Here is a 12,062-nt window from a genome sequence, read left to right as displayed (position 1 = left end):
TCAATTGATGCCAGATGGGGATCAGAGAGTTGATGATGTAAAGATAGAAGCTTGGTTTTAGATGCATTAAAAGTAATCAGCCACCTCTTCCCCCATTGTACCATGCGCTCAAGACCAGAGGAGAGAGAATCAGAAAGAACTTTGTCATTTACGGCCTTTGATGTGTTGCCATAGATGGTTGTGTCATCAGCATAAATGTTTACAAATGATCAATTTACGATTCACATTAGACATCAAAATAGCATTTACCCTAGGTGGGTTGAACTGGCTTCGCTCAAAGGAGAACGTGTCAAGGGAATATTAAATTCATATCCAAGTAAAAAAAAAAAAAAAAAAAAAAAAAAAAATTTGATTACAAACTCACCAGTCAGCTTAATTTTGAAAAGCTTTTGTTCAGCTTCGACTTTTTCGCCATCAGCAACAAAAAATTCTTCTATGACACCACTCACTGGAGCTGGAACTGGAATTGTTGTCTAAAACAAAAAAATGGCAGCATTATTATATATTGGAACCCCCCCCCCCCAAAAAAAAACATAAGTAATCGTTAAGAAAGCAAACCACAAAATTTATATACACCCTGGATAATGGTCAGTAAGGTTTTATGTCCAAAGATTAACAGCTGGTGAGTGTCAAGTGGGATTACTATGTTGCCAATTCACAATAACAGTTAATGTCTATATAAATTCTGATGCATGATTCAGCCAGGCCTAAGGTTTTTTTTTTTATTCTGTTGCCTTCATTACAAAAATGTCATTTTAACGTTGCAAAATAAAACGTTATTTGTTTGAAATTCAAGTCATAATTGTGTTTGGAAAGAAAATTCTGTTACAGCACTGACCAAGACAATGTAATCGACACTATGGCCAGTTTGTATTATTTGTATCATTCAGATTACTGATTTTCACCTTGAGTATTATTTGTACAACATCTTGGCCAATGTAACTAGCAATGCTCAGCAGCTAAATATCACGCTGGATATTCACTGATAGTTCTACTAAAATAGTCATATTTTAAAAACCAAAACACTAAGTTTTCAAAATACCAACATTTTGTTCGATAAACAAATATCGTTTCACATGCATTAATAAATAATAATCTAAATGATATATTTGAACAGTTTGGAGTAAAGAAAGTGATGAAAATCTTAACGCAATTGAACGGTCATTTTGGTAGTTTGCTTTTAAAATTTATAGTTTCTTGTACATAAAATGCATTGCAATTCAACTTCTCTAACTTCATTTTTTTTAATGAATGAGATTTTTAAGTCATTGCAACATATTTATGTGCATTCACTGCATATTATTTGGAAACCATTAATTTCTGGAGATTTTCATTCTGATTCACTGCATAAAAAGTACACTTTTTTTTTTTTTTTACATAGGAGGCACCCCTTATGAAGGCCCAGAGGCCACTCGAGGATAAGGGGGCAATATCATAGTGTAAATTGGATTACTTAAGGTGAACGGCTCATCAAGAACTTGTTTATGTTGGACTTGAAAATGACCATATTGAAGTTAGCTGGAAAGAAGGCAAACGGAAGACAGTTCCACAGGTGTGCAGTTCTAGGAAAGAAGCTTTGTTCATGGAATCTACATTTAGGATTAAGCACAGATATAGAGTGACAAACTGTTACTTTATCTTGTGTTTTAGTCAAGATATAACTGTTTTACTGGAAAAGTAGTTTTAAAAAAAAATGCGACAAAATGCATTCGTATTAAAGAAAAGGAAAAAATATCCAAATGTGTGACGCACAAAAATGTTCATAACTTCCTTATTTTCGTCAGATTTTTTAAATTTAAAAATTCTTTCTTAGATCATCAAGCTGTTTATATGTCTATCATTATTGAGATATTTTAAGCCATTTCAATTTTTTCATGTGTATTGCTACTCTAACATTGGAATGCATCATCTTTATGTGAATAAGCCAAAGCAAAACAAAATGGCGACCAAATTTTAACTGATGTTGTGTTTATGTGTTGACACATTTTAAGCATACTTTCCTCAATTTTACATACATAATACTAAATGGATATTAAATGCAAATGATTGCTCCTTTAGTGATATATAACAGCATAAAACCATTTGTAGATTATACAGAATCTTTTTCTTGCATTCTTCTCTGATTGGAAGGTACCACCAGAGCCTAAGCCATTGTTGAGATTGCTGGTTCCCAGTTGAATGATGTATGGTCTGTATGGTTCTGTGCAATTGTAGGAAGTCCACTCTCCCAGGCTTTGTCTTCTCACTCTTTGAGAAGGGGTTACTTTATTGCTAATCGTTGAGATGCCAGTATTGGGGAATGCTGATAAGACTGCTCAGGTATTTTTTGCTGGTTAGAGTGCTCTTTCTCTAGATCCCTAGGTTTTTCAAATTTGACTTTCCTGACCTTGTGTCATATCTTCCTGCAATGAGGAGGGAGGAAGAGAGATAAAGATTTACTAATTTTACCAATGTTTGAATTTACCTTATCGGTTTCAATTTCAGCAACAACATCATCAACTGCAACAGCATCACCCACGGCTGAAAAAGAAAAAAATTTTTTTACTTTTTTATTTTAATTTCTAAAAAGAATAAAGAAAAATAAAAAAAAGAAAAAATTGAAGAAAAGAAAAAATAAGAACAAGGAAAGAGTGAAAAATAAAGAAAAAGGGAAAAGGAAATAAAGAAAATAGAAAAAAATTAATGAAAAAAAAAATGCTTCACCAACCACCAATATCCATGACAAATAACATCCCACCTGAAAATCATTCCTTCAAATTCCTTGGCTTAAAATTTATGGACAATATGAACTGGAACAAATGCATAGAAGACATTGCAAAGGCTGCTGCAAAGAAGGTGGGTTCCCTCTATCGTGCTAGAAGACTATTAAACCCTGAGAGTATCCTGTATCTTTACTAGGCCACCATTCGCCCATGCATAGAGTATTGTTGCCACATTTGGGCTGGTACATTTACTACTAGTCTCTCCTTCTTGGATAGGGTCCAAAAAAGAGTTTTCAATCTAATATGTCCCACTTTGTCAACTAAACTCCAACATCTGTCCCATCACCGCAATGTTGCATCTCTGTGCCTATTTTACAAATATTTTAATGGAATATGCTCTGATGAACTCACTGCATTTGTACCCCCTCGACTTACATATCCCTGACAAACCCGCTAAGCAACAAAGTCACACCCCTTCATTGTTGAGGTCCCTAAATGCCAGAAAACTTTCTACTCTAATAGTTTTTTCTCTCAAACAACTAGACTTTGGAATTCCCTTCCTGCTACCTGCTTCCCTGACTGTACTGATTTACAGCAGTTTAAATGTAATGTAAACCAACATCTTGTTAATCTTTCCTAGGCATGCCCCCAAATAGTAGCTCCTTATGTCCAAGTGGCGATATGCCTTGTTAGGGGTAAACATGAGGTTTAAAAAAAAAAACCTATTGGGAGATGGGTGCCGAACAAGAAACTTTGCTGGTATAGCCATGTTTAAAAAGTGGATGAGAGTTCTTGAATTAATAGATGTATAACAGTTGAAGCGGCAAGGTCAATTGGGATTAGAAGGTCAAGGAAAATCTGGCAAGGGGGTGATAAGGATGGATTTTGGAGAAAAAGGGGTGCTTGTGCACTTTTGCCACTGCGCTATTTTTAAAATAGTTTTTTCAGGTTAAATTCAAGCTTCACAATATCTTTTTTTTTAATTAAATTGTTAGGTGGAAGCACAGAATAGTTACAAAACACCCCCCTCCTCATGTTAAGAATGGCTTTCAAAATAATGTTATTATTTTAGCACGGTGGCAAAAGTGCACAAATACCGAAAAAGAAATAAAGTCCTGATCAGAGATAGGTTAGTTTGTAAATCGTTTTTTCAAAGCCGTCCAACACATGCCAGCAAGTGTTATTTAGATTATTTGAACAACTGTTTTCATCCTGAACATTATTCTCACATTTCGGCAGATGTAACCTCCAATCTTCTTCAGGTGTATCTTGTCGAACTCCACAATCTGTATGGAGTTTTGAACTAAACATGTACTTAGTCCCCGGGATGAAGTTATAAAATTTTTATTCACTCCAAATAAGTTTGATCATTTGCTTGCTTTGTTTTACGGCATGTCAACCTTTTCTGGGTTATTTTATATCGAATCTGGAAATTTTGGGAAAAATTTTTATACTTCAAGTTTTTTACTCTTCAAATATTCATTCATGGTGTTTAGTTTGGTTGTTTTATAGAGGAAAATTGTTTTTTGTCTTTGACTTTATAGAACATGATTGAGTTTTTGCAACTACGGAGGGGGGGGGGACAAACGATAACAATGTTTCGTACACTTAAGCCAGGAAACTGGTATCTTCAGACAGTTTGATCTGGTAGCATCAGACACTCCTAACAAAGAATACCACCACCGAGAGCTATTATGATTGGATGTACGTGTATGTGGGGCAGAGCTGCATTCCAGATGGGGAGTTGTGCAGCAAGATGTTTAAATTAGATTTAAATTTTGGCTTGTTACCACAGTGGGGGAAATGGGGAGCAGAGAGGAAATTCCAAAGGTGAGAGGTCCGAAGACAGAATCTATTAGAGTAGAAAGTTCCCGGCATTTATGAATCTTGACAGTGAAAGGCATTCATTTTCTTGCTAGTCAGAATGTTTGAGAGTATTTACACCGAGGGGGTACAAGTGCCCTAAGTTTGTCAGAGCACATTCTGTGGAACTTGTTCTTCTCCCCTCAGCCATGTATAGAAGTCTTAAGTAATTCCTAATTTTTTTTTTGAGATAAAAATCGCTCCTAACAAAACATGAAGCAACTTGATGTAAGGAGCGAACAAGAACGAAAGACAATCATCAAAAAGACAAGAGATGCCTATTGACCTTAATCTTAAAAAGGCCAAGGTTATAGGTAAGAGGAAAATAGTCAGCACAAAGAGCGTTCCATGAGTCTGCAGTTCTTGGAAAGAAGCTACTGAAATAGGAAACTGAATTACAATGAGATATCAAAAAGTGAAAAAAAAAAAAAGAAAAATGGAACGGCACTGACCCTATGCGGGTTTAAAAGTGGAAGTCTCATGGGAGTATGAAATTCACGAACTGTCTCCAGTCGCATGTATATTCCCATTAAGGGAGATGACGACGTTAGGGTTTTGCAACTTTTGTAGAGAGGTGTCGACGCCCTCGTATATACAGTGCCTGAAATTCTCAAATGGTTACCCATCTAATACTGACCAGGCTCAACGTTGCTTAACTTAGATGATCTAAAGAGAACCGGTGTGTCAACATGATTATGCCGTATACAATGAGATATCAAAACAGTGAATTGATGAACATCATGAGTCAAAGAAGATGGAACAAAGGAAGCAGGGAATACAAACAATTCTGAAGAACACGTACGATAATAGTATTTATAGAAAAGACTGAGACTAGCAACATCGAGTCCGTGAGAGAAAAGATGCAAAGAAAAATAAAAGGCTCGATCATTCAAATTACAGATATGTTTATTCATCTCATCAAGAATTATTATCATTTATCACTTTATCTAATGCACCATGGGTCCAAAATTAAATAGGGAGAGATTATAATGCCGGAAAGCCTTCTACCCTAATAACTTCTTCCCTCACACTGCTAGACTTTGGAATTCCCTCCCTGTTATCTGCTTCCCTGACTGTACCGATATGCAGAAGTTTAAAATGTAAACTGACATCTTGCACATCTCTTTACACAGTTTCCTGTAAACATGGTCCGAAATAGTAACACCTTACGTCCAAGTAGCAATATGCATTGTTTTAGGTAAACAAGAGTTAAAAAAAAAAGTATTGCCTGTAATGAGAATTGAACCTGCAATCTCCAGAAGACTTGTAACAGAGCGTATATGAGTGCACGTGAAAATAGCAGCAGCAGCAGCTGAAGGATATATGGTTAGTGAAGGTATTAGCAGCAGACGTTTGAGCACTATATAAATTAGCAAGTGTGTGCGGGCGTGCATGACAAGTAAAAGAAAAAAAAAAGGACAGCACATGATTGAGTGGAGAGAAGCAAAGTGCACATCGAAAAAGATGGACGTGTAAAGTTGAAGACAAGAAATGGCTGGCTACAGCCAGCATGTGGTTGAGGAGAAGGAAAAACACACGCCATGTGAGATGGATGTGTGACCACGTTGTGGTGGTGAGAGACTTTTAAGCTGGTGTCGAGATGGCAAGGTGCTGTTAATCTCATGGCAAACAAAACGAAGAGTTAGAAAAAACAAAAAGCATTGTTTGGAAAGTAATGGTAATAAATGCCTTTTGCTGAAACAGAAAAAATGAAAAGCTGAACTGGATTTACTTTGTTTCTTTGTTCTTTTCGATGGTACCAGATGGTGTACGGGTCCGAAAGAGGTTTGAACAGTAACGAACATGATTAGAGCATAACGGCCACGTTACACTGTCACTTCAAACTGATTATTACTAAGCACTTTATCTGATGCACCATGGGTTCAAAATTAAATAGGAGAAAATATAATGCAGACAGACCTAAAAAAAATCGTCCACACGGTTTTATATATTAGATCCTAACTGCTTATAATGTGCGAAGAACAAATGTATATGATAGCATTATTGCCGTTAGCTTTGAATAAAAACATTTTTTTTTTATTTAGTTTCTCAGTCTCCTGAAATTCCATGCAATCTCCAGCTGATCTTATTGTTTTTTTTTTCCCCCTCTCTGAATTTGTGTCCACGAAGAGACAGTTAAGTGCTTTTCTCTCTGTCAATGGGAATGCACATTCCCCATTGAGAGATACGGACTATAAAGGAGTCACTTACTTTTGATGTCATCGTTTTGCATTGAAAAGGTGCGAGGAGAAATTGAGATCAAAACACAATACTACATACGTTTGGAGCCGAGAATGAGAGAATAGCTATAGGCCATAATGATGATGATGATATAATAATAAAAATCAAGACATTCATTTAAAAAAAAAAAAAAAAAGAAAAACTCATTTTTCTCTCTGCTTCACACAGAAATATGCTTGTAGCTGAGAAAGAGAGAATAGTTTTACCACTGATACCATGATGATAAATAATATTAATAAAAAAAAAACATTTTTTTTTTTTAAAAAGGAAATAATTTTTCTCGGTTTCACACACAAATATTTCTTGTTACAATTTCTGATGATTGTTCAACAACAGCAAAAACAAAAAAATCATCTTCTCTAAAGAAAGAGTCTCAATTTGTAATGTTTTTATTTTCATTTTTTTTAAGTCTTATTCTGTGTTTTCAATTTCAATAAAACATTTTTATTTTTTAATTTTTTTAAAACAAGTTTTTAAATTGCAATGTAAATAAAAATGTTTTTTATTGACTAGAAATACAAAATCGAAAAGGAGACACCATTTTTTACATGTTCGTAAGACACATACTTGTCATAAACCATTCCATTCATCGTTTTCAATCCTCTCACAATATTCTTTATCATTCAACTTACAATCATTCCATCCCACTGACCCTTTTCATTGAGTGGCTTTTGGTCTTACGTTGTGACTCATTAGTAAAAAAAAAAAAAGCTAAAATCTGTCAAATTAATAAAAATAGCAAAAATTTAATTTAAAAAAAGATAAAATCTATCAAATTAAATATACAGGCTTTCAAACAAAATAAATCTATCAAGCTACAAAAACAAAAGCTAAAAATCTATCAAAGTAAAAAAATAGCTAAAATCTATCAAGCTAAAAAAATATAGCTAAAATCTATCAAACTAAAAAAATAGCTAAAATCTATCAAACTAAAAAAATAGCTAAAATCTATCAAACTAAAAAAATAGCTAAAATCTATCAAACTAAAAAAATAGCTAAAATCTATCAAACTAAAAAAATAGCTAAAATCTATCAAACTAAAAATATAGCTAAAATCTATCAAACTAAAAATATAGCTAAAATCTATCAAACTAAAAATATAGCTAAAATCTATCAAACTAAAAAAATAGCTAAAATCTATCAAACTAAAAAAACGCTAAAATCTATCAAAGTAAAAAACATCAAATTAAAAAAAATGTTAAAATCTACCAAACTGAAAAAAAAAAAAAGCTAAAAATCTATCAAACTAAAAAATAGCTAACATGTCTATTAAACTAAAGTTAAAATCAAACTAAAAAAGCTAAAATCTATAAAACTAAAAAAGCTAAAATCTATAAAACTAAAAAAGCTAAAATCTATCAAACTCAAAAAATGCTGAAATCTATCAAAGTAAAAAAAAGCTGAAATCTATCAAAGTAAAAAAAAGCTGAAATCTATCAAAGTAAAAAGAGCTAAAATCTATTCAAAAATAGTCTGAAATGCTTTGTGTTGATAATTTCTGTGAATCTCAAGAACTTTGTTACAAATTTCGACTAATTTTTTTAGTTTTTTGTATTTTGTGTTGCATTTCAGTTGTTATTTTTAATATTCCTAGGGCTGAGACTTGATCTAAATTTCTCTTTATGTATCAAACGTTCAGTTAGTAAATATTAAAGAAGATTCTGATGTCTCCAAAGTAGATTGTGGTCTTGACAAAAGATAAAACTCAACAAAATTGGAGATATTTCAAGCGTTATGCGCAATACTGCTGTACAGTTGTGAGACCTAGCACAAAAAAACATTTTCACGCACTTAAGGTTATCATGGAGCTCATGGCTGTGCCGAAGTGTTTTTTTCTTTTTTTTTTTTTTTTTTTGGTATTCAATGCTGGAAGCAAGAATGGCTGAATTATATCAAAAACTGAGTTGTGGATCAGCAGGAGTCAACCACCTTGATATGTAATGAAGAAAATTGGAGCTGGCTCAACCCAACCATGGAGGCAAATGCCATTACAGTTATACAAAGGAATACTTTCTCACTAGTTTATTTCTGCATTTGTTTTCAAAATTCTAAATTGAAACGGATAGTTAGAAAAAAGATAGCTTTTGTTTTTAATGAATAGAAATGATTTCTTTGAAAATAAAATTTCTCTTTACAAAACTAATGTTACGAGAAATATAAATGAGAAAATTGTTAGCATAATTACCAATAATTTTTTTTTTCAATTCTGCATTGCACTCACTCACTCACACACACACACACACACACACATTTTAATAAAATTAAGCTGAAAAAGAAATTTTCAATGATAAGGCAAACCTATCTGGATAAAAAAGCCCTACCTGATTAAGATGAGCAAATAAAGATAAAAAGTAAAGTTACATAGGAACTTTATTACATTATCAAGTCAAAAGGGTTACAAAAAGAGGAATAAGGGAGAAGGTTCTTTAAGCCAAATTTCAAAGCAAAATGCTTCTCATCAGAAGAGAAAAAGTCGGCGTTAGACAAACCTAAAGGTAAAATGACAATGCCGACTTTGAAAGCATTCAGATTAGAAATGGAAAAATTTTTCAGATTAGAATTTAAAAAAAATTATTTGGGGGGTGGGGGTCATATAATGTTTTCTCTAGCTCTTCTTCATATCCGTCCCCAATAATAATCTGGTTCAAGCCTGCCTAGTTGTCATTTGCAGATTATTGATGATACTACCTGTTGGTTAAAGCAATCTCTGACTTCTTAGTAATTTGATCACTCCATTTTATCCCTAGAATATTTCCAAAACATTTGCAATCAAACCCATCTATAGGAGGACAGGATGGCTTGTTTATGTAATTGGGATCCCACCCTCCATATGTAGTTTAATGTATTGAATGTGATTGAAAAACGAAAGGTCGCATAATGATGACGAAAACATACCGATATATATATTAGTGAAAGAATGTAGATTTATTTACATAAATATACATGAAAAATAATAAGGATATAGATGGTAAAAAAGAAAAGTTCGTTGAGAAAGGAGTAACGTTACTTGCGGTTAATGAGAGGCTAACGGGTTAGTCAGGAGCGCTGGTTGGGTGACCATTCCAACCGGAGCGGTTATTGGTTACTTGTTGACTGGTTGAGAGTTAAGCAAAAAAGAGAGAGAAATATGAGAAACAGGAAGTCACGTGACTGTGTCGCTCTCCGGTAATCAGAGTTAAAGGGCGACAATCGAGTTAGCCTGGGAGTTTCAATTCCCACGCATCTAATTTCTCTCTTTCACTTTCATATAGTAATGTAGATAAGACGTTGCTGTTAAAAAATCTTAATTTAGATCTGAGGGTGAAAATTCACCCTCATGACAGAAAAGAGGTTAAATAAAGAAAAATGAGTTCCGTTTTATTATGACTAAACTAAACTATATTCTAAAAATCACGCACATTAATCAAGTACTTTTATTTTTGATAAAAATCAATTTTAAGAGATTAATTAGAATTTGTAGGCATTACAACAAAAATCTTGCAAGTTTGAATTATTCTTGAGTTATCTCTCTTCGTTTCTTGAGATTGTTTTCAAAATGCTGGGCTAGACAGTGACTCCTCTTGTACTCATAAAATGTCATTTTCTTATTTAAAAATAAATCTAATCAATTTACGTGATTTTTAAAATGATATTTTCGTTTTGTCATGGATGTGTAAATCATAAAGATTTTCGTTTATTTTTGTTTTTAATACAGGGGGAATTCTGAACAAGAACCTTTGTTTTGTTCCCTTTTATTTTTTTTCTATTATACTTATTTGCATATCGTATCAGTTCCAGTTTAATAATTTTTTTTTAAATCTATTCTTTTTTATTTGTATTATTGAAATTGTTTTTATCGGGAGAGCGGTAGGAATGTCCAGTGCAGTTATTATTTTTAGCAGCATGGTATAGCAAGGCAAATGAAATTTCCATTTATGATCAATAGAGAAATAGATTTTCATTTTATCATGGACTAGCAGGCTGCCCAGCATTGCCCAGTCATAAAATATGCTTAAATATGATATTCTAATTTATGCAGATTTCGTATTTATTATTATAGAGCCAATTTTTTTTTTTATTGTACCCAGTATATAGTAGTGATTTCACAAGTTAAAAAAAAATTTCACTTGGGTGTCTTCACCTAGAATCGAAACTAAAACATTTACCTCACCAGTGTTATTTGCTATCATATAAGCTAAGGACAGATGGATATCAAGACTTTAAAAATTAATGCAGTTTAATGTATAAATGTATAATTGAGTATGAATAGATGGTCACTTTAAGTCGACTTACGTCTACCAAGTTCCAATTTTTCAATCAAAAAAAAAAAAAAAAAAAAAAAAGCTAAAAACCAAATTGAATTTGTTCCACAGGTCTGAATCTCTTATATATTAAGTTTCAAGTCTGTAGATCAAAAATCGACAGAGTAGTTTGGTAAAGATCATTCTACAGATATGCAGACAAGGTCGCTTTTATCTATATCTACATATGTCTATGTGAGGAACAATCTCTACCAAATTACTCTCAATTTTTGGTCTACATATTTGAAACTTGATGTATAGGGGGTTTAGACCTATGGAATAAATTTGATTTGGTTTTTAGCCAGTAAAAATAGCAGTTAAAGGGTACAAAATTGAAAAAAAAAATGGAACTTGGTAGGAATAAGTGGACTAAACATATTTCTATGCATGTGCAAATGTACATTTATATTTCTAACAATATTACTTTTTAAAAAGTTTTATATGCATATGGATGTGGCTCAGATGGTAACGAATAACACTAGTTTTGATTTCAATTCTACCCGATGGCACCTAAATAATTGAGAATTTTTTTTTTTTTTTTTTACTTTTGAAATCATTACTATATATTGGGTATAATATAATAATTAATAAAGAATTGACTCTATAATGATAAATGCGAATAAATGCATAAATTAAAATCTTGTATTTAAACATATTTTATGACCAGGCAATGCTGGGTGGCCTGCTAGTATATATATATATATATATATATATATATATATATATATATAAGTTATAAAAATATATATGGCAATTAAGCTACACAGAATATTCCGCGTTTTATCCACGCTAGGATTCGTCAGGCTTATGCGAAAGTTGTGGTTATCTTGCGTTTTTATATACGCACATTCTATTGAGTTTTTATTTGGCCAATCAGTAAAATAAAGTAAAAAAAAACAAAAAAAAACTGTATATCATATAGTTTTTTTTTGTTTTACTTTGTTTTGTTTCTTTTTAATATGGGGGAATTCTGGAC

The 12,062-nt window shown here is 32.6% G+C and overlaps 1 protein-coding gene across 1 annotated transcript in view; it reads right to left on the bottom strand.

Annotated features, from left to right (window-relative positions):
• The window catches only part of LOC145260695 (dihydrolipoyllysine-residue succinyltransferase component of 2-oxoglutarate dehydrogenase complex, mitochondrial-like), a 160,540-nt gene that overhangs the window by 22,657 nt on the left and 125,821 nt on the right, over window positions 1-12,062 (bottom strand). The window contains exons 6-7 of the mRNA XM_080119096.1: window positions 2,465-2,520; window positions 365-473 (exon numbers count right to left, since the gene is read on the bottom strand). Coding sequence (XP_079975222.1) covers window positions 365-473; window positions 2,465-2,520 — 165 coding nt within the window. The remainder of the gene's footprint in view (window positions 1-364; window positions 474-2,464; window positions 2,521-12,062) is intronic.

The sequence above is a fragment of the Euprymna scolopes genome, chromosome 36, assembly GCF_053919585.1.
Source record: "Euprymna scolopes isolate OS-2025 chromosome 36, ASM5391958v1, whole genome shotgun sequence".
In the NCBI taxonomy this organism is placed as follows: Eukaryota; Metazoa; Mollusca; class Cephalopoda; order Sepiida; family Sepiolidae; genus Euprymna; species Euprymna scolopes.
Note: the sequence above shows the minus strand (reverse complement) of the source record. Positions and strands in the feature narration are given on the sequence as shown.